The sequence below is a fragment of the Gnatocerus cornutus genome, chromosome 10, assembly GCF_029298725.1.
Source record: "Gnatocerus cornutus isolate USDA-ARS CGAHR chromosome 10, icGnaCorn1.1, whole genome shotgun sequence".
NCBI lineage: Eukaryota > Metazoa > Arthropoda > Insecta > Coleoptera > Tenebrionidae > Gnatocerus > Gnatocerus cornutus.
In genome coordinates this window covers 7,446,877-7,472,367 of record NC_142242.1, presented here as the reverse complement: position 1 = coordinate 7,472,367, position 25,491 = coordinate 7,446,877, and the positions used below count along the sequence as shown (strand labels likewise).

Below are 25,491 nucleotides of genomic sequence, written 5' to 3'. Positions count from 1 at the left end.
CGCGTCTTGATTAGTTTTAAAAAGGCTGTTTCTGCGTCCACATCCTAAACTCCCAAATTTTCCAGCTCGATGCATGCAATCTCCATAATTTGTTAATTTGTTAAAGCGTCTATTTTCACAGCTTTCAGCAGTTTCCATTGCGCCTGAAAATTTGAAATCAATAAAACCAATAAAATACAGCGACTTTCTTTCAAAGCGCGTATATCCTTTGCGTTCAACCAATCAGACGCGAGCATTTTTGGTGAAGTGGTTGGAAAAGAAGTGAGAGGGAAATTTAAAATTCATATTGAAGAGTTGGTAACAAGACTACCAAATTAAAGTCCGCACTCTCCCAACACTTTACAACCGGCAACGTCGTCGATGGTGACTTTTTGGTGATAAAATCAAATTGGTTAGTTGCCTAATTGACAATTTGACTCCACAAAAGGGCCTTTCAGGCTGTGGCGAGTCTTTTCACTATTAAATCCTTTAGTTTAATCATCGCTCTGATGATGATAGCATTGCTATCGAAACGCGCGTCAGCATTTTTTGTAAAAATTTGGTGTTTGGGAAAAAATTGTAATTTTAATAATTTGTCAACACCAAGAATTGATCCAATAAATTTTCTTTGATTAAATCCTTTGATTTGCAATCCAACAGGCTGTAAAAAAACATTTTAACGGAAATACTGCCTAATTTTCAGAAATGTCAAAAATTTAACAATAATTTTCTCACCAAAAATCTTCCTAGGCAACGTTGTCGGTTGTACTGCAGGAAAAGATTACGGTGTTGGTGGTTTTTAAAAAAAAACGGACTTTACTACTTCTCCCGACAACTTTAGTCTGCAGCCACGTTCATCAAAACAGAGCCTGAAAAAGTTTAAAAATAAATAGCAACAACAAAATCTTACAAAAAAGTGACAAGGCACATCTGAACTTGGTTTTTGTTCTATGACATATTTAATGTATAATAGTGTCTAAAGATTGTAGTATTCGACGTAGAACGTTATTTGGATTCATGACAAAAACAATGCGCCTTAAAAAGTTTTATCGATTCAACTGAAAACATTTGCATTTGGATGACATGACCCTCCGAAATAAACAATTTATTTTAGAATCTTAAATAAAATCTAAACTATTGATAAAATACCTAACGTTTTATGTAAAATCGGAGTCTAAAGTGTGGTTCATTGCTATCAGTTCACTCTCCTGTGTAAATTTTCGAAAATTCTTGGATGTAAATTAAGCTTTCAATTCTTTAGGGAGAAAATTAGGGAAAAATTGAATGTAGCGATTTTTTAGGTTAACACGTTGTTAAAGGTGAGTGTATTAATCAATATTTATTTAAAAATTTGCTTTTCAATATAGATTTAACAAGCTTTGACAATCTTGCGCAAGACGATTAGCTTCTGCGCATGCCAGTTAGATCAAGGTCAAACGCTATTGCTGCCAACTATTATCGATAAAAATTGCTAAGGGCTGCTGCCAACTTAACTTTTTAATGAGTGGACCGATAGTAATGAGCTCTGGTATAAAACTCAATCGAAATTTTTGTTGATTTGTTTTGTGTTGTGTAGTTCGTTTCAGATAGCAGAGTTCTGCAGAGTTTCTCTGGTCATTTGTTGCGCCCACTACACCAGGGCTGGCTTTAGCCGGTAGGTCTAATAAAATAAGTTGTTTCTAGTTCTAGAGCACAAACTTAATTAATTACTTGTGAAAAATGGTGAATGCGCCGGGATATTTTTTAGAATAGAAATCTTTACGCCATTGTCATCAAAGATGTATAACTTAAGTGACAAAAACACAGAGGTCGCCATCATCGATCGATGGCTCAACTGTGGTTCTGTCAAAAGTGACAGTGATATAACCCATAACCTATATTTAAAAAAAAGAAACATAAGATGATTATTTCCGAGTAAGTTTGTTTATTTGCAATAAAAAATGTGTGTTAATTTCTATTTTCAATTTTTAGCGAAGATGTAATCGCAGCGTTGTTAAAAGACGCAAAAAAGTTCAAAAGCAAATGGGAGTTGCATACAAACGAACCCACTCGCGCAAAGCCAAATGTTAATTTTCTTCAAAGAACATTGAAAAATGTCGTTAAAGTCAATCAGCATCGGATGCGAAAGGAGCAAGACACAGAAAGGGTCAATACTTCATCTGGTAGTAAAGAAGCAAAGGACTTGACGCCTTCAAGTTCAAAATCACCATCTCAAAGGAGTTCCAAATCAAAACATAAAAACCTGAAGGATTCCAAAACCGAAGCACTGTTTTCTGAAAAGTCCAAGAAGTCAAGGAAAGGATCAAAATATAAAGACACGCGTCGTAGAAGCGAGGCTAAGAAGTCAATTTAAGTATTTTTTACATTTTATTTTACAATAAATCGGTTCTTTACAAATTAATCTTGCTGTCCCGCCCAGTACCCATATAGTTGGACATTACAAATCAATCTGACGGATAAGAAATATAAAAGTTCCATCAAGGATAGGACTGAAAATCCTGTAAAGAGTCCAAGCAAGCCTCCAAAATTTGCCAAGAAGTCTGTTGGTCCATAAAGTTCATGTCTCTGTGATCTAAGAAAATTGTCAAATTTAAAGAAGATCGTCAACGACGAGAGATGAAACCTTGAAAGAAGTTTTGTCTTCAGTTGGTTTAATTTTATCCCATGAAAGAACTCACTTTTTTTTACTGCAGTGTTTGTGCATTCTTCTGTCTGCTCTTTTCTGTTTCTCCCATTCCCAATCAGTTTGCGAAATTTCGACATCGTAAGTCAAATCAGCACAAATAGGTAGACAGTCACAATCAACTTTTAACTTCTTTGTCTTGTTTTTGTGGTTTTCTAGATTGTTTAGTTGCCCTTGGAGGTGCTTGATTTGCATGGCTGCTAAAATAGAAACGAAAATTTTTCACGACTGATTCAGAAGACTTACATTCAGCGTCTCTCATGCAGTCCATTTGATCCGTTCCACAGATCTTTGTACCATTCTCTCCTACAAAAGAAGAATCAAACTGAATTTATATGGAATTTTACGATTACTCGGCATAAAGAAGTTAACGCATCCACAAACATGGAAGGTGTAATTCGTAAGACACTCCATCATACAATTCAAGGAGGTGTAGAGTTTGAAGAACTTCAAGTATCTTTCCATAGGAAAATAGCACTGTCTTCTTCTGGGATTGTACGTTTTAACAGAATCAGAAGTTGTTATCATGACGGGATTCACAGAAGCTAAGACATTCTGGTCTAGAGGAACTTGAAAATATTCTTGACTAGGCCGTGGAAGGCGCATTGGAGTATGAAGAACCACTCTATACCCTTGAAGTGAATTTTTGCACGCGTAGTCTAAATCTTGTTTGGAAGTTATCATGTTGAAACTAAAACCATTTAAAGCACCCGCTAGTAGAGCCCTTCGAGGATACGCTTCGATTCCTGCAGTTTCACTGTAACCATCTTCCATGGTCCACTGATGGGCTGTGTGTGGGACGAGATGGTAGTTCTTATAGTGGATTCTAAACAGAAATGGTACCAAAAGGTTATTTTTCTTCGAAAACTTACACTTCTCTTCGAAAAATTTCGTTTCTTTTTAACATGTTGAATGTGTAGCACACACCCTCGTCCGTTATAATTGGGGTGAAAAGTTCGCTACAGTTTCTCATTTTTCCTATGTACCGGCAATCGGCTATGTTAAATTCTGGTTTAACTCTGTCAAGAACATCGAAGAACTCTTCAGGAAACGTTCCCTTGATGGTGTAATTCAAACTGCGATAATTACAGACGAGAGACATGTATTCAAATTGTGTTTGTCTAAAAATAAGAATCCGTCTAACACATCGGGAGGGCTAAAAAACTCACTCGGTTTTGTTTAAAGTAATTCCGTCTTCCTTCCTTTGTAAGATTTTCGTGTAATTGAAAATTCCCTGAACTGATTTTGACTCCGGGCAGACAGTTATTGAAGGAAACGGAATGTGATAAATTGGAGTTCCTTTCGTTGCAAAACTTACAATAACTGGACTTCTATCCCATTTTTTATACACTGCGTATATAGTAATAGTACACGCACATAAAGAAATGAGAAAAACGGTAAACCACCAGAATCTAGAAGAAAATGGTTGTTTTACGTAATATTTTTTTAACTTACTTTTCAAAAATCGTCCTTTTTTCACCGAAATATCTGAAGCCATGAATGCTGCTACAAATACAATATTCACGAAAATAATTTTGGAAACTTTTATAAAAAGAGTTGAGTTTATGGTTGCGTTTTGATTCATCCATAGCGATATAAAGTTAATCTTTTAATGGGGTAAAAGGTCTCCGGAGAAATTATTTGCACGGAGTAAACAGAAAGGTATCACATTATAATGAAGGTACTCATTAGATGGAGTGGATGACTTTTTGAATTATTAGATTGTGGCCTCCAATATTATAAATCGATTTTGTTAAAAAAAACTTGGAAGTTTTTAGTAAAACGGGTTAAAATATTTGTATACTTTATTGTAAACAAATCATATACAACTCTCCCTACATTAAATTTGATGAAATAATATTATCATTGCAAATTAAGATATTGTTAAATAAATAAAATGTACATAATACACTCTTAATAAAAATACACAGCAAAATCCGCAATGAGGTCGTCAACAACGTCAACATGTTTGTATAAAAATTTTCTTAATTTTACATAGAGATCACAGATACTTTTGAAAATTACACAGTTAAGATGGATAAAACTGTTATCAGATAACAAAATGTTGGGCCTTGATGTTAAAGATATGTTCCCAAAATGGACGACAACAACTTAAAGGTGCGCAATATCATCAAAAAGGACCTACAGACAGATCACACACAAACCAAAATTCCTCCTTGACCAGATACAGTGAACCCTTAAGTGTATAACTACGCTATTGCTTGAAAACTCGACAACAACAAATATATCAGCCAATAATGAGTTACTCAACGGGTTAAAAATATTGTCTAGTTCTAAATTGACAAAAATATAAAACCCGTATTATTTAAAAAGGGCGGCAAGTTGGGCAATCATATGTTCTTGAGCAAGGGCAGCAAGTTCTTTCACCCATTCGTCCAACAAAACCGCACAAAGCGCAACATGTTGCTCTTCCGTAAATTTGGGGTAAATGACATTACTCTGGTATTCTTCAGTTGGTATAAGAGCGACGCCATTTTCAGCAAGCTGGCTCGGTCTGCGGCCAAACATACTTGTAATGGATGGAAGATTCAAACTTCTTCGTTTCGGTTCGTTACGTTGAAAAGGCTCCGGTTCGGTGCTAAAAGAAGACGTTTTCTCGAGGATGTTCCTTCGCGAGTTGAGCAACCTCGTTTCTCTATCAACGAGGAACTCCCTTGCAGCCTTTATCAGTGCCGGACTATCACCCCGCCTACTCATGTACTCATCAATACTTTGTTTCAATGAACCAATAATCTAAACAAACAATCATAAACGGACGAAGAAGAGATAAGGATGACTCACTTGGAATAACGATGGCACGTTTGGTTGCAGGACTAGACTATCATCTAACAGATAAGTCCTCAGGAGGGGTTGCGGATACACTGCTAATCTTGAAATGAGACCAGTCACATGCAGATTCGTGTAGAAAGAATTGGATAAGAAATTTTTCAACTTCTCGAGGAGGATTGTGAGAAAAGCGCCGGCGCTTCCTGAGCTATTCAACTGGTCGTTGTTGTCGACAACCACGGGGTTGCTTTTTCGGAGCTTATTCGAAGAAATCTGCCAAACTGGGATCGTTTCTTCGTCGATTTTGATTTTGAGACTCTCGTAACCGCTGCTTTCACCCAAAGACGATAAGCTGTTACAATTATCTTCTAAAAAAAAACAATGAAGACAATAATTAGACTTGAGGAAACTCACCGGTGTTGGAAGTATCTTGGACAATTTCGTCGCAGCCAGTGTACGAGTTATTCCACGATAAACAAGCGGATTGGCAACTCGAAATTTTATTCCTAGCATCGTAGAGGTATGCGTGGTATTTCCCGCAAAGACTCTGATGATTACCATAATGGTTCCAATGGATGTCGCTTCTGGGTGAACTGGGCAATTCGCAACAACTTGGTGCTAAATTTAACAATTTCTCAAAACTTTGGCAATGCGGATCTAGCGGCAACAACATTCGTCTTTGAGACAACATCAAATGCAGACACGGCTGTAAGTGTTGGAAAACTAACTCAAGCATCAAATCTTCACAGTTTAAATTGACCATCGTCTCGAACAAAGACAGCGAAACTAAACACAACTCGCGGTCTGAATGAATTCGTTGTATTAAAATTTCCAAAAGCCTATGACCGTCGTAATCCATATTAATCAAAAATTTTAACAAGGCGTATAAAAGGCCCGGTTGCGTAACTGTGCGTAAAATTAATTCTAAATAAGCAGTGGCCGCGACTTGCTCATTTACGTTAGTTTGTAACAAAGCAGGACCCAAAACGGGTATCAAAAAACCCCGAAACAAAAATTCTTGTAGTTGTTTCCTTATCATGGGATGTGCTACTTGTGCGACGGCGTTACTGAATTCCAAAGAAGTCACGAATGTGGATAAACCTTTAATATCGTTAACATCATCGGGGGTTAGTCGCCGCCAATCAGGTACTTGTATATCGTCTAAAATATTTGGTAACAACGAATATAAGCCGTTTAATCCGCTAGCCGCTAAAACCGCGAAATTTGAGTGTTCCACGATGTATGTCGCTACGTCTTTATTTTTCTTGGATAAAGACATACACAATAAAAGCCCATCGCGGGCTCGCATTCCTATAGAATCCTCACGGTGCACGAACGGTATCAACAAAATAAAAATTATAAACCTACAAAAAAATATAAGTGCCGGCTTATTAATATTCAATCCAATGATTACCTTGTTTGATGTTCAGTCCTTTGGAAAAAAAGGTCAATTAAATCTATATTTTGCATGAGAAGGGCACACAATTGGTTTAACAAATCCACCAATAACTTCTCAATTTCTTTAGAAAACAACTCGTCTTTACATGAGTTTAGCAGCTTTAGTAAAGGTCTAAGAAAAGGTTCATGGACCAATAAAACATGTCTAGATCTGCTGATCAGAACTTCATATAACTTCAACTGTTCACATCTCACGGCATCTTTAAATCTACAAAGCAACGTTGTACTGTGAGTAACTTCACGTTAGTTGTCTTACTTTCCAGCGCGGATGCCCCATTCATATAATTTCTCTAAAATGTTTTCTCCTAACATGAATTCTAGACATTTTGACGATGACGAAATTGGCACTCGTAACTGATCAATTCTTTTAACATCGTACAATAACAAAGTAACCATTTGCTCTAAATTGCTGACAACTCCAAGAACATCATCATTTTTGGGCAGTTGCTGAAAATTTGACATTTACAACTAACATAACCTTACTTGAAACAAAGCACAAACCTGTGTACGATTTATTATCTTTAAAGCTTGATCCCAATGCCCTTTAAAACTGTCGTAACAAGCTTGAGGATCACACTCTTCTTCAGTGCTGCTCATCAAAGCCCGCGGTTGCTTATTTAAAATGTGGTAACTGCGTAACCACTCCATTATGATTGGGTCTATTTACCTCGCAGAAAACTCATATTGCTGTGTTCCAGAAAATTTAATTAACTGCGCGAACGGTGTGGTTATTTATCTCATTTTCATACACTTTGATTAAAAGTTTGATAACACAAATGTTGGCATTTGGACATATGTGGCTGACAGCATCTGACAGTAACAACTTTCCCTGGTTTCTGGTTTGAGGATACACTAAATAAGATGCGCAGCGCAACGCCAACAATAGACAATTCGTACTTAGAAATGATTTATCTTGATTGTGACATCAGCGGAATTTAAATAATTTTATAGTTTCGACGGAATTCCGATATCTAAGGCGGATACCTTGATAACTGAAGTCCTTCATCTGATGCGCCACTTGAGAATGATAAACTACAAACAACAAAACCATTTTTATTTCAAAAGAAACGAGAATATTTGACGAATTTGAACGGGTTTTGGTCTATTTTAGTTGATTGGTCAAAAATATTTTTTAATGTACAGTAGGACATCGATTATACGAAACTTGATTTTTTTGTATAAGGGTTTTTTTTGGCACCATAAATTACATAATAGTCTCAAACATTATTAACAATTACCAAAATTAATCAATAAATGTACCTTCAAAAATGATATTTTCATTTTTTACCTTCAATTTATGCTTGATTGCGTAAAACGCGGTTAATTAAGCGAACATGCTGCACAGGTACAAGTATTCGCGGTTCCATTGTAATGCGTATAACTGGTTGCCTACGCAACGTTGCGTTTTAAACGAGAGCGCAAAATGAGTAGTTTTTTAACTGGTTTTACTGATAAGAAATAAAAGAAAAATGTACATTTCCAGTCATGTTTGAATCGATTTTTTGAGCGTCAGTGAAAGTTGTTACGGATAAGAAACAGCACTTTATTTAAAAGTGTTTTTTATTATTATTTTCATATTATCATCGGTCTGTTTTTTTGAAATAAAACTCTTCCGTTTTGTTAAATATTTAATTGCTTAAAACATAAAATATACATAAACTAAGGAATGTAATAGTCTCTTTTTATTAACCTAGAAAATTTGTACATTTTTATTCGCTAAAAATTGTAATTTTCCCTCTGTGTTGACTGCCACATAAAAAAAAATAATAGGCACTATAAAAGGCAACATGATACATTTTAGACCTACAATTCACAGCCAAACAGATTGAAATAATTTCATAATTTTAAAGTTTAAACTAAACAATTCATAGTTATTTACAATCGCATTTACATACATATATCTAGAGTTAGCAACAAAACAACGACAAAAATTCTGTACCAAAGAACCCGATGATAGTACGAAGTTTTTGAAAAACAGATAAATTTACGAAGCCTCTAAAACAGCCCCTTGGTACAAAAATTGGTACATATAAAAATTTCTTCTCTTCTGTTTAATACTTGACAATACTGTAAAAAATTGTTTCGATAGTATAAGTTAGGTCATATGCCTTTAGTGAGTATCACAAAACACAAGTTCCACAGTCATATATACATAAAATTACGAATAAAACATTAAAACGTAAATAAAACTTTACGTTGTAAACATTGAGCGTGAGTTGCTGCCATCCATTCTTGATAGTCATGGAAAATTACCCTCCAATCACCAAACCGTCTATCCCACTTGCAGGTACATGTAAGAAAAAAATCCGCGTTCCTAAATATAAGTCTTTTTAATTTTTTGTAAAGTTCCATCACTCGCTATATTCAAGTCTTTCCCGACGTCAAGGTTATCTTTTTTCGGGGGCGGCGAACTACTCGACACATTCACAACTAAATTTACTGCTTTATTTACGCGCGGCGTCAAGTACCCCGTCTGATTGGCGCTCAACCTGCAAAAAAAAACAGCAATAAATTTGTAAAAATAAGCGATGATATGTGTACCTCTCTAGATGATTGTGTTGCTCAATGAAAGGAGCCTCTGGATACTGCGAATGGGAGTGAAATCTCTTGGAAAACAAGTACCCTGCGATAAAGCCAAGAAGTAAGCCCACGATGCTGACGACAACCACAACAATATGCAAAGTCCCTGCTGTGTATATAACGAGCTGTTGTCGCACCGCACATCCTCCAATGCTGTTCTCACTCAATGGATCGCAATCTGGATTGTCATCAAGACCAGTTCGGATAATCGGATCGGAAGTGTCAATGTCCTTGTCGTCGAGTGAATTTGTGATAATTTCCTTCTTATCTTCGTCGAACTTCTTATCCGAAGAAGAGCAGCGACTGCCGTCACCGCGGACCACATCTTGGATTAGGAAACGGTACGAAGTGACCGCATCCAAACTCACGCAAGTACTTTGTTTAAGATCCCATGCACAGTGTGGGTCTTGCAAGCCGACACATTCGCTAAAAACAGACGCAATTAGAAAAAAGTCGCAAGCTGAGGTTTTTCAAGATTAGAAACGTTGAGATTTGTAGGATTTTTAAAAGTCCAAGTGAATACATAACGAACCCGGTTAATTGGCAGAAAAACCGCAGAGTCTTCGTTGATTTACTATCTATTTCCGTACCTGCATCGCGCAACGCTGGAACAATGGTTGAGCGTGGTAAGCCTGACTTCGTCTTTTCCAACGACGACAATTTTCCCATATCCCGGAGCTATCTTTAGCTGTTTCACAGCCGCACCGTGAGGAAACACGGTATTTTCTGATATAACAATGGCTTTAGCGGTGTCTCCATTCGGAATATTCACGGCTTTTAGAACCTTTCCATCATCTATAACGCCGACGCAATAAAACACCGCTACAACGAACACAACAAAACTCACCTGTTCCAATATACAATACATCCAGATTTTGATTATTAATAGTTTTGACTTGTGAATCGACAGTTATGGCTGTAAACCGATACTGCAAACTCACTCTGACCAAAACAGGTTTACCAAAGAGCGCCGGAACAGCTTCCTCCATCAAAGAATGGGTTTTGATAAAATTCACGTTCTTGTCCGGCAAAATTCTACTGTCGCGGACACACTGACCCGGTCTTGGTAAAGGGACAATGTTTTCAGGCACTGGCAACCAATTCGAGTTTATGGTTTCTTGGTGCTTGAAACTTCCTTCAAAGACACGTAAAATGTCCTCCATGCGATAGGCGCAGATCGCGGAACCGCCGATGGCATTAACGGGTGTTGTGAGGATACCATAAAGGATTTTTTCCTGCTCTTCAGAATTGTACTTTCCTTCAACGATATCGCTCGTTGATTCTGGGAAAAAATCAAATTATTATACTATCACCGACGATTGGTACAAACGTACGGATTTCATCGAAATAAAAGGGATATTTTCCAGGGATGGAACAGTTAAGTCTCGCTTTCAAAAACGACGTCCAACGGTCTCTGGATTGATGAGGGCCTCCTTTATCGTCTTTGCAAACTCTGGCGACTCTGGAATAAATGACTTTTCCGCAATTCATGTATTCTACTGCTGTTTCCCGGTAAAAGAAGAAGACGTAGTCTCCGTAAGGTAACGAACTAACATAATTTGGAGCTAAAATAAATAACAGATTTGATGACGTGTTTTATTTGGAGTTTGATGATTTACCATTTAATTGCTTGAGATCAAAAAGTTCCGTACGTTGAGGTTCTCGGTAGATTAAAGGATCGCCTCCTGAAAAGTCCGCTACAGTCGCTGAAAATAATTGGCCATTGTAGTACACAGATGTGCTATTGTGCTCCGGATTGTATGGACAAAGTCCTATTCCTTCCACTTCTTTCTCAACGGAATACTTTCCATCCTGCAATGTGTTGTAATTAATGATAGGAATCGGCCGTTTGTCGGTAAAACTAATTGCAAAAGAGAAGGATTTGCGACGCAAATTTCTTACCTTGGAGGAATACGTCCGACACAAAGGTTTATACGAATTGGTCCCGCAGACAACCAGTTGTCCAGTTTCTGTGGTGTACAGTATTCTGATGTAGTTTTGGCAGTCATCTTCTGTTTTCCCCTTCAGTATGCATAACTGGCCATGTGCATCGGACGATGGCCAGTCGATTCGACCCTCTTTCCTTTCGTGGAAATCGTAGATACTTAAATTATATATCCTATTTCTACCTCCGACGATAAGGGAGTTTTCGTCTTGATTCAAGACAATAAAATGATCAGGGAAAGTGGTGTTTCCAGGAAAACTTATACTTGAAACAGACTTGAAACTGTTCACTAATTTGGAAGAACTGTCCGGCATCCAAGCGTGGCATAACGCGATAAAGCATATCGAAGAAAGCAAAATCTTCACCACTACATAACTACATTGTAAAATCAACGGGAAAGCCAACATTTTCACGGCTGTTTACGCGTTTACAACGCGTTTCAAAGCTTCGTCTTCATTGTAGCCCCGTCGACGATCTGCAACAAAGAAAAATCCACTCAATTTTTTTCCCAAAATTAAACTAAAATCACCACACCCACCCAAACAAAAAAGATTACTCCTAAATCACCTATACCTTGAACTTTGCCAATTAATTAACGATTTGCATATTAATGATGACGTTTTATCAATTGCGTTTCGTGGTTTTCCCACGATATTTAAAACAGTTTTTATAAACATACGAAACCGCTTTGTGACTCATCGCTGCACTTTAAAAAATTAAAGACGTGGTAGTAGTCGTTACCTTTTTGAGTCGCTTGATACACGAACGTATACAATAGTGTATTCACATCCAATTAAATAGTAAATTTAATGATGCAGTGTCACATCCTCTGAAACTGGCTTGGAGTGTATCGAACTCAAGATTTTCACGGCAAGATCATTGCCAATTCAAAAATCGAATGGTGTCACGTTTGCCAAGAGACGCGGGTCGTTCTAGACTACACAGTCGCTAAAAATACAGCGAATAATGCAAATGCAGCGTTTTATAAACATTGTGCTTAGGTATGATTGCTGCCAATAAAGACGATTCGGACAATACGGTTTTTTACCGCAGTTTTGTGCCGAAGAAGATACGTGGCGTTTCTAGACTTTTCTTATAACACGTTTGAGATATTTGCAAAGAAAATATTATTTAAAAATTTTAGACCACAACAGACTAGCATTAAATTTTAGAAATTTAATTTACAATCGGGCACTAACGAAATTTTGCAAGGTTATCACTTTTGACTTTTGAAATTACAAATTTCTAGAGCAAAAGGGACACATTTTAGAAATTTTTATTTAAAGATCCTCCCTTTCATCGCAACAGAATGGAGAATGTGATTGAAATCGGAATAAAACACAAAAGAGAATTCGTTTATTGGCTGGAATTATATTTATCAAATAAGTTTTAAGAACAAAAAACACAGCCAAACAACCAACTCGATCGTAACTTTCATTGGCTGGATGTGCAAAACTTGCTGTTTATTGGATACATTTCTAAACTAATGAAGTCATTCATGAAAAAATCGATTTATTGGATGTGAAAACGAAAAATGCCTTAAACAAATTAAATCGAAGTGTAGATTTGCCTCCTAACTTTTTCATGGGCTTTTGTTTATTGAATGGAAAAGAGAAGAAAAGTGCCAGATTACAAAATTCCAGAGCAAAAGAGACAAATTTGTATTATTAAAGATTTGAAAAAAGGTAATTCTGGTTGTTTTATTACATATTGCCAGTAAGGAAATTTGGCACGCTTACTACTTTTGACATGTTTATTAAACGTGCCCAATTATAAACTTCTAGAGCCAAAAGAACACATTTTAGAAATTTTTATTTAAAGATCCACCCTTTCTTCGTAACAAAATGGAGAATGTGTTGAAATCGGATTAAAACACAAAAAAGAATTCGTTCATTGGCTGGAATTATATTTATCGAATAAGTTTTTATAACAAAAAACGCATCTAAACAATCAACTCGATTTTAACTTTCCGTTCATTGGCTGGATGTCTAAAACTTGTTTATTGGATAAATTTCTAAACTTATCAAGTCATTCACAAAAAAAACACAACGATTTATTGCATGTGATAACGAAAAATGCCCAAAACAAAAGAAATCGAAGTGTGAATTTGCCGCGTAATTTTTTTTATGGGCTTTTGTTTATAAAGGCAATAAAAGTGCCCGATTACAAAATTCCAGAGCAAAACATTTTTGTTATTTTAATTTATACGATGCTCAAAAATATTTTTTTTTAAGATTTGAAAAAATGTAATTCTGGTAATTTTAATAATTCAGTGGGAAAATTTGGCAGACTTATTACTTTTGACATGTTTATTAAACGTGCCCAATTATAAACTTCTAGAGCCAAAGGAACACATTTTAGAAATTTTTATTCAAAGATCTACTCTTTTTTCGTAACAAAATGGAGAATGTGACTAAAATCGGATTCAAACAGAAAAAAGAATTCGTTTATTGGCTGGAATTATATTTATCAAAGGAGTTTTTATAACAAAAAACGTACCGAAACACCCAACTCGATCGTAACTTTCCGTTCATTGGCTGGATGTTGAAAACTGTTTATTGGATAAATTTCTAAATTAATCAAGTTATGCGCAAAAAAAATCGATTCATTGGATGTTGATAAGGAAAAACGCCCAAAACAAAAGAAATTGAGGTGTGGATTATCCGCGTAACTTTTTCATGAAATTTTGTTTATTGTATGGAAAATTAATGCAACAATCACATTAATTTTAACCGTCATTATGTGCTCTTTTAGACAGAAAAAATTCGATGCACTTGACTCGAAGTTCGCTTTGACAAGGTTCAACTTTTACAAACTAAATTGATTTCCACCATATGTTCAAACCGGTTGTTCAGTTTAGACGATTTTTTTTTAAGTTGACACTAATCCATTTTTTGTGTCTAATAGTTATAGGTGTTATTTGGTTGTAATGAAGTTCTGTTTATATTGCGTCGCGTTAAAATTTAATGGCAAATGGGAGAAGGGTGATTTGAGCAATTCCCTACGTGCGCCGCCACTGAGCATGTATAATTTAGTGGGTAGACTGTGAGCACAGTTCCAATTCCCGTCACATTAAAAATTGAATAAATCAACACTTTCCATTAAAGTCAATTAAAATTTGTTAATTTCAGAAATTAAAGCTTACGTAAGAATTAACGAGTATTTAATAAAAGCGTGTCGGTCTAATGGATTCCATAGCAAAACTGTTTTCGTCTAGGCACGCTTGTTACCTTTTTAATATTTCATAATTATTTATTTCATGCATGAACGTCGAAAATTATTGTGAGTCGGTTAAGTTTCTCCGTCAAAGATCAAGTGCAGAAAAGAGAATGTTTTATGGTCGAAAATCATTGTTTCGATCGTGGCTTGCGGGTTTATTACCTTGAATTTTTCACTTTTAGTTTTTATAAAGACAAGTGACAACATCAATGACCTTAAGCAGTCTTATTATTTTATCTGGTTTTAATGATTTGTGTGTCTTTTCAATCAGTCTAATTACCAAAACATTTAGTCAGAATCAGTCTATGAGTGATTTATTTGAGTAAACAATAATAAGACCATGACTAAATAAATTACCAATTATCACCCATTACAATCTCCAAGTTTCAGGTTGAAAAGAAAATATACCCAGCGGTTATTAAACTACCGTACGGCCGTCTTTACGAGCAAAGTGTAAATTACAGATGGCGTTTTATGCAATACCACCATTGCTCAGCCTAGACTGTAAATACACTTCATCCCACAACAAAGCGTTATTGTTTACTATTCTTCACTCACGTAATTGGAGTGATGCAGGAGTTCGTGCTTTAATAGTCTGGATGTTGATGTGGGAGTACCAGCGCACGTCGTCACAAAAGCGCTCTTGTGGTCAAAGAATCGCTTTTCCCACTCCATCACCATTATAAGCCACATCTCTCCATGAATCGAGAAGAACTAGATCTTCTCTGATAACTGATGTACAGTCATCGCGAAAATCAACCTCCTCATTATAGTAGAAGGCCTAAACCTGTTCTCGGCGATCCCCAACGAGATTAGTACCAACGCTGCACACTACCAACGCAGCTGCCACATCTTGTTACCCATTGGCCGACCTAACACAATTTTTAACAATCCAATGCGGAGGACAAAAGACACTGCCGGTGCACGCTCACTTTCCCCTTTATAACCCATATAAATATCCTCAATCGTTTAACTCCGGATTTTTAAAAAGCCACACAGGACACGTGGCTTAAAAAAACACTTCCTTTATCCAAGTTTTTTAGAAATGTGGATAATTCTATATTGTTACTGAGAGTGATGTTAACTTCCGTTGTCGACAGGAAATTTACTGATTTAGTTTAATGTTCGACAGAAAAATTACTGCCATTACACTGATCTACGGATACTCGCATTTACATTTATATTAGTTATTCATAAAGTGCAGTCATGGAATCAAGTAATTAGCAGCAAAAGAAAATTGATTCGCTTTTTCGAACATCTAGAAATCACTTCTCTTTCATTCGCAGGAAACTATAACCCAAAAAACTACCGCCATTAACCTGAACGACAATTAGTTACGAGTATTTACTGATCCGAACTGATGCACCAACAAAGAAAGTTCATCTTAAAATAATGTCGGCGAAAGTTACATGATTGGCACTTTTACGAAATCTGTGTTGTCACATCTATTACTGCAAAGCTGTTGACTTTCCTATACGAGAATTTTTATTTCGACAAACAACATTGAATAAGTGCCAACTTGCAATGCACAATGTTGTTCTTGTAACTGATTTGCATGTTAATACTTTTGAATAATGGTGCCTGTCTTTGCGGGGCTTATATTATAATTTACGGACGCACATTGGCCACAGACAGAATTGACAATTGATGACAACCCAGAATGCAAATGACGCACACGTTCTGTTTGCGATTCCAAAACTAAAAGTTGCGACAAGCGAAGAGTGCCAAGTGCCAAAAGACGCGTTACACATTCGAATTTCTACGTCCCACGACAAAACGGTCGTTCTTAATTTTTGTTTGCACGATGATTAAATCAATGACCCGTAGGAATAAGAGGAAGCGTTTTCTCACCTACTCAACATCCTCCGGCGTTCCAAAATTCGCGCGTAGTTCCACTTATGGAAAGCGACAATACTGACGCAAATGCATTCGCTAATGTTTAAACATACTGTAACATTTGATGACCTATTTGATAGAGTTTATGATTTGGCTCGCTTTGTTTAGAGTGTCATCTTTTATTAATCGGCCTTGTTTATTTCCAGCGCGGAAATTATATTAGAAACTTAGATTATGCAAAGCGTATATGAATGATGGTGGTACCACTTTTGGTTTCTCGGAAATGTCGTCATCAGGTAAACTGAAGGAGCGTCGCCGTCGCGGCAACAGGGTGCCTCCGTCATGAGAGACCAGATGGGAAAGTATGACTAAGATCTTGATTGTAGTTCTTCGAATGAGTGATTAGCGGAATTGATTTCTAGGAGTCATCGGATGAGATTATGACTCTAAAACCGGTCACGAATATGTCAAAATCTCATTAGTTTCAGGAGCGATGCCCGAGGTGCTGCTCCAAAGCCATATAAGTTAGCATAGAGAGTGGTTCCCACCGGAAACTGAAGACATGTTTTATGTGGGCAGATAGCTGGATCGGTTATATCAGGTCGTCCGTGGGAGTTGGATAAGTGGTGCGAACTCCCTGAATTTACATAAATTACGTTAATACAAAGTTCTTCTAAGACAAGTAAAGCAGAACGTGCCGAGTGCGTTTACCTTTACGACGCGTACGCCGGACAACTTGTAGTACCAGTTCAACAGTTATAGTTGCTGACAAACCGCGATCATCATATACTGAAGATGGTCGAAGCAAGTGGCTTGAAAAACAATACCAACGTCTACACTGACGGATTTCACAACGGATTGGATTACGCGTGAACAAGAAAATAATGCTTGGATGAAAGAAGCCGGCGGATTTTTACAACAAACAGGAGATTTGAATATATTTATACACAATTATCTGAGGAATAATGATCAAATCGATGGTTTCCATGACATTAGAGAGATAAAGCAAATGTAAAACTTGAAAACCATTTAAATATTGACTGGTTATAAATGTCAGAAGTGTGGGTTTAATGAAACAAAGAGTTTACAGCTACTGTTTACGCTGGAACCGCCCATAACAACTAGTAACTAGTAAGATTTCATTTTCAAAATCGGTGCAGGTTCGTGAAGTGCGTTTGGAATTACGATAAGTAATTTCATATGCAGATGATGTGCACGGTACACGTGTCAGCGCCATGTTTAATGGCGGCCGTGGTTTAAAACGGTGCGAATCGTGAATCTACTGCGGAAGACTAATAGAATCAGAGTTCAATGACAATTGGTAAACTTTTACGCCTGAACTAGATATGACCATGTATAGCGGTTACATGATTATTTTAATTTTGAAAGTAAAACCTTGGAACTGACTGGTCAGCCGTGCATACATGTGATATATCGTAGATATAGTCGTTGCTTAGAGACCGTAACGCTTTAATCACATATTTTCAACAATTACATTTTTTAATACATGCGACATGGCAATCCCAACAGAAACAATTTATTTAACAATGTCCGACACCAAATAACAGTACTGGCGCATTTTGTTTGACAATCATCATAAAACCAACCAATTATCATTCGCTAAAGAGCGACAAAATTAATTCTAAATTCATGTAAATCTTCTCCATTTAAAATCTTTTTAATGTGTCTGGCAAAAAATCCAAACAGGTGTCTCGATCTATGATAATCCCATCAACGGTTATCGACACCAACATCGTTTGAATCGCCACCAATTATGCAATTTCCACCATCACATAAACTTTTTAAAAAATGACGTAACCACCTCACTTTTGCAGTTTCAAGGTTTTGCTTTTCCTGGGAGAGTCAATAATTACTATAACCACTTCTAATTAAATAAAAAACACGTACCACTGGTACGTGTCAGAATTCACACACAATAGTCACAATTGTTAGTAAAAATTTAAAAAGACACCTCTTATACAAACAGTTTTTTTTAAATTATCCAACCTCCAATTAGACCACATCTTAAATTTATGTTTTGCAAGACAGGTCAACGTATTCTTTTTTATTGTTAGAGTCCGAAGGGGGTCATAGCTAACAAGTGACAAATTGACGCTAAAAATCCTTTGAATGGGAACTAATTTAAATAAGTTACTTTGACAGGATGACGGCTTAAAAAAACTATGACTAACTACGATTAGTTTTGGAGTTTTGTTTCGTGTGTCGTCCTGCAGGTCAACAAATTTCCACAACCTCGAATATTAATTAGAAAAAATGACAATTTAAAAGTTACAATAAACAGCGAGCTGTTCACCATTTAACATGTCGTTATTTTAAATTAACTTAGTCAATAGAACGGTAGATTGGGCAATGAAATAAATTTACAGAAAAATGTTTGTATATGCTACTATTTATTAGCTTGGAATGTTTAATTTATTTGTTTTCATCATTCAAGCTAAACATTGTTTAATTACAACCTCCCCTGCAAGAAATCCACAATTGCTTTTAGCACATTATTAATTCCTGGTATATTTGGCAATTGAGTGGAAACCATGATTGTGATTCATGGGGTTAAACATTCCACACACTAATTTGGAAGTTCCGATTTATATTGCCTAAAATCAGTCACGATTCGTCTTGGTTCGAACTCATTAGCAATTTTTTTTCACTTAAATTAGGCTCGGTCTACCTAGCTAAAAGGTCATGATTCACGTCTCAAAGATGCTGTTTTTACAATTGCCAACCCAAACTTGACTGTGGTGGGACATGTTATTGAAAAAGAACACAATTTTATGGTCACTGCGATGTTTGTTTTGTTCATGCTGTTTCCATAATGGTTTTTACTGTTTTCATGGGAAGATGTACAATCGAAAATGACCCCGACAGCGTCATTAGCAAGAGAAAAAACGAAAAAATACTTTGGATTTTTCAAAGATGCTTTTGTTGGTAAAGTTTACCATGGTTGTAAATTATGACTATAAAATCGCTGTCTGTTATCGTTTTGAAGTTGCCGGTTCTAAGTTCTGAAAAAATTTACGATTGCTCATTAAAGTAATCGCAAGGTGCCCACGGAGGTGACAAATAAAAATATCTCAAACGGCGATTTGTGAAATTTATGAGGGTTCGGGAGGTTAAATAACTATTAAGCTGATGAGATGAGTGAAACTTTGAGGAACGCTGAGAATGAAAATTGTGATGTAATAATGTTACTAATAAAAGTGTGCGTGAGTAAGTTTTTAATTCTATTTGACGATAGACAAGAATCAATATTTATTCAGCACGTTCGAATTGATTTAACTAGTAATTATGAATCTTTACATTTAGAAAGTGGTCAAATTTTGTTAATTAGAAAATGAGCGGAAGTGTGGTTTCTCACAACACTCAAGTTCACATGAGTTTCACCGGTCATCACGCAAATCGCTAGTTTTGTCAACAACAAAGAATCAAGTAGACTGTGATTTTTTTACTACGTAAAGGAAAATCCTTGTAAGTTGCACAGATGTGCTCGATTAAAGATAATTTTCTAATGCTAATGGAACAAGTTTGTATAATGGGATAACTCGCGCAACGCAAATTCCATTGTTTACTTCTCACATGATGTAAATTTAGCCGCGTTAGAAATTTTGACGAAATATTCCGCGAAAAATGTCTGCGATCATTGACGCAAAATGCATGCGTGTGTATAATCATCATGGGCGTGTTATATATATTTTTGTAATCCTTGAGGATTAATTAGCCACTTCGTGATACGGGAAAATTTAAAATGGAATAACAAGTGTGTCCAGAGGCTATGGAATTAAGCGAGTGCACGAAACGCCCCGAGCTAATATACAAATCTAATGTAAAAATTATGAATTGTTCAATCTAGATCATTTCTGAAATTACTCGAGCCGTTTTGGCACGTTTACAAATTGTTGCGATTTATAACGGAAATAGCTTTGTTGCGATAAAATCACCGCTACTTACGACAAAACGTATTTCTTCGGGTTTGATTATATTTTCATCTTGAATGGTTATTGCCGGTTATTGCGTTCGCCCTTCAAGTGCACTTTGATGACCCCTAGAAGGGGTGCACTCAGACGACCCTCGTATTGATGTCACGGGGGACCCAGACTGTATATGTAAAATAAATTGCGTGCTGTCATGCATTTTAGCGTACGATATTTTACCTGCGAATAGCTTTTCTGGAGACTCAAATTTCTAATTTTAAATTTTATGTTTAATTACTACAACGAAGAATAGAAAGTTTTACTAAGCTCCTACTGAAATTACACCTCATTTCAATTTGATAAACTGTTTTCTCCGTAATCAGAAAATATTACAAGTTTAATTACGACACAGCTAATGGCTTCAACCAATAATTTCAGAGTGAAGAGGCAGTCTTACAAATGCAAATTAGCAAGATCCCTTCCTCTTTATAGCGGTATCCGTCGGTTTGTCTTTTCGCCATATCGAAACTATTTAACATACGCGATTACAATAATCAAAACCACACCGCCTCCCAAAACCATTATCCGATTCACCTCGGAAGACCTCACAAAAGTGTGACCCAAATTCAACGTAAATGTCAAAAATTCTCCTACCTCTGTCACCCAAATATGCATACCTTTGTCCCATCACACATGGTTCGCATGCTAAAATGTCAAGACTATAAAAATTTCACTCGGGTCAATTAGTAGCCAATAAACCACAGAATTTGGAAATTTGAAGTCATCCGGTCGTAAATTGAGATTTGTCGGTATCGCAATTGCCTCAGTATCGAGAAAAATTTACATAAAATTCTATTAAATCCACTTGACCATTTTTTCCTCTTCATTATTCTTTATTTGTTTCTTTCACGCTATTCACTTATTTCAATTTCACAGTAAAATCATTGGGTGGTCTGTACAGAGAACACTGTTTCATTTTGTTTGTTTCTTACATAAACAAGTTGAAAACTGAAAAGTATGAAAGGATTGTTGTCCTTCCTAAAGTCGTTAATCTTCAAGTGTACACCTCGCGTGCCAAAGGATATGTAATGCGACACTGATAATCTTTTTGCTTGCTAAGTGTCTTTAAAACAATCAGGCGTATAATTGCTGGGTCGAATTCCACCATTCAGCAGAAAAAAAATTGCGCGTTTCAAAAACTGCCGTCACTTTTCCTAGAAAGATCATACGGGTGTTCTACGTTCGGAAAACGTGACTTTAAAAGATTTTGCCCTCTTAAAACACCCTTTGTGTTCGAATATTTTCTCAGTTCGTGATCTAAATGTGGACCGTCTAAGCGACCTACTGCTGTTAATTGTTGTCGGTAAAAAGTTAATTTCCTCGAGAACACAATCTAACGAACTGAATCTCATTTATGTTCCCTGAGAACGAATCTTTCATTTTGTTATTTTTTTGTCGTTCTCGTGCTACTTTATATCATTTGAAAATGAAAACCTCATGGTGTCACGGGTGAAACTGGCCATCTGTGACTCTTTTAATAAATTTAGAAAAAGTGGAGGTCTTTCTGCATGGTTTGAGCAACTCATGACGAGATTCGGTGTCCCTGTAATGGCGACGTCACGGCATTGTTCGGGCACTTGTTCACATGTTTAGAATACAATTATTCAACAACGTAATATTTATTGGTCGTACCATGAAACGGGTGTCCTTTCCCAATTTAAAGGAATTTTTATGTGTGCTAAGATATAATTATAGGTACGAGTGAAAGTTGAAAAGGTCACGCAGATATTGTTTATTTATTTCGTATCGACATTTACAATAAAACATAAATATTTATATCAAAACGGATTTATTTGTTTTTAAAATAATTTCCACTAAAAGTGCTGATGGGAGATTCCGGAGTTTTGCAAGATGAGCTACTTATACGATTACTGTCCTGCAGGACATTTCACAACTGGTACTTTCACATTATATATGATATTTTTATGTTCATTTATATGCACGCCTCTAAGTCCAACCAGATCAGGCCTTTGATCAAACGACCAACACTTGTCGGAGAACAAGGTGGACAAAATCCCACGTAAGCAGAGTATCACAACCTACATTCAATAGACTTGAAGACGACATTTACCATAAAACGCTCTCTTCGTAATTGTGAAGATGAGACTATTAAGTGCTCTAGGCAAGCCGTGTTACATCACGATCGGCACACCTCGATTATTATTTTTCTTCGTTTATCCTTTTGCTAGTTGTATCGACCGGACATTGTGTTTGTTTTCGCACAAATGTCACTGCGTTATGCAAACAACTGTACTAAAAGAATCAATGCCAGGATTTGGATGCACTTCACTTAAATGCCACAGGACTCAGTGGGGTATTAAATTTGTCACTGCCCTCCGTGTATTACCACGCATTGATTTTTCCCAAACAAAGTTCAAGGAACCACCAAATCGAAAAAGTCTGCATGGTCGGTCTTTCAATACTTATCACGACCGAGCTGACATTTTATTAGTCTCATCGTTAATCTGAGAACTGAAAAAAACTTGTTAGAAATTCTTTTATAGTTTTTCAACGTGGATGATCGAATCCAGAACCGATTGGATTTCGAAAATCACAAACCGCTAAATTTATATAGAACTTTGTGTCAATGGGATCAAGTACTGTTAATTCGGAACGAATTATTCTTAGAAAATCAATGAATAGGGATTAATACGTTTTTCGTTTTTTCCTCCAAATTTTTATAATATGGTTGGTTGGTGTTGCACCCAGCGGGGAGGTTCATTCTGTCTTCTTGAAAAGACCGGATTATAATAAAATTACAGTAAACGTCTCAAGTAGTTGATTTATAACAGCACTTTTACAACTCAGATATTTGTGAGAGGAAAATAGGGATGTTATGGTGTTTAAAACGTCAAAATTCTTTCGACAATCAAAATTTTATGACATAATATTCGCGGTATGGCTAATTTACGCATACGCAGACGGCTATACTTACTCCAACCTCAATTCTATTTTTAATAGTTCACAACGTCTGGAAGCTGAAATTGTAAATTGACCACGTGGATATACAATCCACTTGAAAACATTTTTGATTAGTGCTTTAAAAGCAATTGAAAAAAATCGCTTATTTTTAGCTCTCTGCATGATCCGTACAATAAAAGATTTTATTGGCGTTGGGCCATGTATTTATTCATTTTGACCCGAAAACAAATCTGATGTTTGTCGAAAATACAACGGAAACGAACGTCATAATCCTTGAGAAAAGCGGTTTCGCCGAATATTTATTTTTGCAGTAAAATCGCTATTTCCTCCAAAAAATTCCTTCTCGCTGTACGTAGCAATAAATGTTTTATTTCTGCTGTTACATCGACACCACAGCTGCGCTTTTTAATATTCTCGTTAATTTTGAGGGTAAACAATTTAGAGGCGTGATGGACATGATCTAAAATACCACTCTTCTGGGGAGTTTTATTTTTAAAAACTCATTCAACTGTCTGCACTATATTTAATTTCGAGATACTTTAAGAACGCTTTTAATTTATCAGTGTTTTAAACCTGAATAATACTACGAGTCTGACGCAAATTTCTCATAATAAAGTGTCTCATTCGAAGTTTCCTGCATGTGCCACTTTCACGTTACGTTGCATACGAAACGCTTGAATAAAAAATAAAATTGTCGACGGACTTTTATTGCTCTATAATTACAACGAAAGCAAAAAGGAGTAGCCACAAATCGTGACAGAGTATTTTGTAATAGCTTTTGGTGTTACGGACTGAGGGTTAGACGTACAAGAAACTAATGCTCGCTTTAGAACCAACGTGGGTGAACGCGGTTAATTCAAGATCCTCTAATTGAACTGTCAAATTATCCTAGTTATCCCCTTAATGCGGCCAAATTGAATTAAGCAATAGGGCAATTGAGACCGCCAAGCACAATAAAGAAAAACATCAAGAACTCACATCACCAAGCCGAGGCAGCGGCCACGCTGAAAAAGTTATCCCAAATATGAGACCACAAACATTTTAAAAACCACTCAAAACAATTGTCACAACACAAACAACTTGGCAATTTGTTCACAACTTTTGTTTACGATGTATTTCAAAGTTTAAATGTACGCTCCGTAAACAACAACGCTCGAAAACTCGAAACTTGATACTAACAAACTTGGTGAACACGCCGCTCTAGGCTACCTAGCGGGACAACATCTACTGTTAAGTTGGCCTCTCTCGTGAACCGACTCGGGTTAACTCGTAACAACTTTCAAATCTACTGAACTGACCGCCACGAAGTCCACTTCCACTGCTTTCAGTACCATTGATAAGTTTATTCATTGTTTCAGACACACTGCTATATGTCAGAGCTTTTTTCATGGCGCTTTTATGCAATCAGACGACAAAGGAAATTTTCATTGCGAAGACTTGCTGCTAAACCGACAGCTGCCAGTAGACAAAGGCACTACCTAGCTACAAGCGGTACTAACTTCATACCCAAAAAAAATATTTCGAAGCTTTCCGTGAATTCTGCAATTAAATTGACAAGTTACTACTATTTATTTATTATTTAATTACCGGTTCAAGCGTAAATACTCAACTTCAACAGGTACACCATATCGTTTATTCCCAGTTATAAATTATAGAGTGAATTAATACACTCTATTAACGACCACCCACGTTTTTCACACGTCACATTAATAAGTTCACCTGATCCAAGAAAACTTCTGATTTCTATAAAATTTCCAACAAAATATTTCCCAATACCAATCACATCCTAATGCGATTTTAATTGTTAATATTCCTCGGTGTAAACTATGAACTTGAGTAAAACTACAAGCGACTAATAGCTAGTTAATGGCGGAACACGAATAATTTATAATTGTCCGGAGCCTTTTTAATTTTTTGTTAGAAAGCTGTAATAAAGACCACTTTCCTTACTCAATATTTGTTTTGTGGAAGTAAACAAATAAGATAAAAATTGAACCAGAAACCCTTTATTGTATTTTTTCGAAGCGAGTAATTGCTGTTAAAAATAAAATTCATGCAACTTTTCAGTGCCTGTTCAGTCACTTTATCGAAAA

At 36.3% G+C, this 25,491-nt stretch overlaps 4 protein-coding genes across 5 annotated transcripts; 1 reads left to right on the top strand and 3 right to left on the bottom strand.

The window, feature by feature from the left end:
- Window positions 1-1,682: 1,682 nt before the first annotated feature.
- LOC148167561 (uncharacterized) lies at window positions 1,683-2,376 on the top strand. Its single transcript, XM_088047593.1, has 2 exons — window positions 1,683-1,893; window positions 1,951-2,376. The coding sequence occupies exons 1-2, from the start codon at window positions 1,880-1,882 to the stop codon at window positions 2,330-2,332; spliced, it is 396 nt and encodes a 131-aa protein (XP_087903719.1). The 5' UTR covers window positions 1,683-1,879; the 3' UTR covers window positions 2,333-2,376.
- Window positions 2,332-4,251, bottom strand: LOC148167560 (pickpocket protein 28-like). Its single transcript, XM_088046912.1, has 7 exons — window positions 4,118-4,251; window positions 3,832-4,074; window positions 3,535-3,783; window positions 3,016-3,488; window positions 2,909-2,968; window positions 2,658-2,862; window positions 2,332-2,602 (listed from the first exon to the last, which is right to left on the bottom strand). The coding sequence occupies exons 1-7, from the start codon at window positions 4,249-4,251 to the stop codon at window positions 2,377-2,379; spliced, it is 1,590 nt and encodes a 529-aa protein (XP_087903038.1). The 3' UTR covers window positions 2,332-2,376.
- A 203-nt stretch (window positions 4,252-4,454) lies between these two features.
- Window positions 4,455-7,957, bottom strand: LOC148167559 (FHIP family protein AGAP011705). Its single transcript, XM_088047903.1, has 6 exons — window positions 7,409-7,957; window positions 7,164-7,354; window positions 6,864-7,115; window positions 5,864-6,813; window positions 5,465-5,817; window positions 4,455-5,416 (listed from the first exon to the last, which is right to left on the bottom strand). The coding sequence occupies exons 1-6, from the start codon at window positions 7,553-7,555 to the stop codon at window positions 4,985-4,987; spliced, it is 2,325 nt and encodes a 774-aa protein (XP_087904029.1). The 5' UTR covers window positions 7,556-7,957; the 3' UTR covers window positions 4,455-4,984.
- Window positions 7,958-8,522: 565 nt separating this feature from the next.
- On the bottom strand, window positions 8,523-24,701 carry LOC148167558 (semaphorin-1A-like). Of its 2 annotated transcripts, none has more exons than XM_088047439.1 (8): window positions 24,377-24,701; window positions 11,390-11,907; window positions 11,107-11,299; window positions 10,822-11,052; window positions 10,335-10,769; window positions 10,078-10,282; window positions 9,449-9,913; window positions 8,523-9,396 (listed from the first exon to the last, which is right to left on the bottom strand). In XM_088047439.1, exons 2-8 carry the CDS (start codon window positions 11,837-11,839, stop codon window positions 9,222-9,224), a joined length of 2,154 nt encoding a protein of 717 aa, XP_087903565.1. In that variant the 5' UTR covers window positions 11,840-11,907; window positions 24,377-24,701; the 3' UTR covers window positions 8,523-9,221. The 2 variants fall into 2 exon arrangements, with proteins under 2 accessions (XP_087903565.1, XP_087903566.1); XM_088047440.1 differs by lacking the exon at window positions 24,377-24,701 and adding an exon at window positions 16,503-16,521.
- Between the last annotated feature and the right edge of the window lie 790 nt (window positions 24,702-25,491).

What these genes read in the sequence shown, in the direction of transcription:
- LOC148167560 (XM_088046912.1), bottom strand. Translation starts at nt 4,251, where the DNA reads ATGGATGAATCAAAACGCAACCATAAACTCAACTCTTTTTATAAAAGT. An exon ending in GAAATTTTTCGAAGAGAAGT is followed by an intron (nt 3,489 to 3,534) that starts GTAAGTTTTCGA and finishes ATTTCTGTTTAG; the next exon opens with AATCCACTATAAGAACTACC. An exon ending in CGTTAACTTCTTTATGCCGA is followed by an intron (nt 2,969 to 3,015) that starts GTAATCGTAAAA and finishes CTTCTTTTGTAG; the next exon opens with GAGAGAATGGTACAAAGATC.
- LOC148167559 (XM_088047903.1), bottom strand. Translation starts at nt 7,555, where the DNA reads ATGGAGTGGTTACGCAGTTACCACATTTTAAATAAGCAACCGCGGGCT. An exon ending in CCAAGATACTTCCAACACCG is followed by an intron (nt 5,818 to 5,863) that starts GTGAGTTTCCTC and finishes GTTTTTTTTTAG; the next exon opens with AAGATAATTGTAACAGCTTA. An exon ending in ACGTGCCATCGTTATTCCAA is followed by an intron (nt 5,417 to 5,464) that starts GTGAGTCATCCT and finishes TTGTTTGTTTAG; the next exon opens with ATTATTGGTTCATTGAAACA.
- LOC148167558 (XM_088047439.1), bottom strand. Translation starts at nt 11,839, where the DNA reads ATGTTGGCTTTCCCGTTGATTTTACAATGTAGTTATGTAGTGGTGAAG. An exon ending in CTTTTATTTCGATGAAATCC is followed by an intron (nt 10,770 to 10,821) that starts GTACGTTTGTAC and finishes ATTTTTTCCCAG; the next exon opens with AATCAACGAGCGATATCGTT. An exon ending in CAACACAATCATCTAGAGAG is followed by an intron (nt 9,397 to 9,448) that starts GTACACATATCA and finishes TTTTTTTTGCAG; the next exon opens with GTTGAGCGCCAATCAGACGG.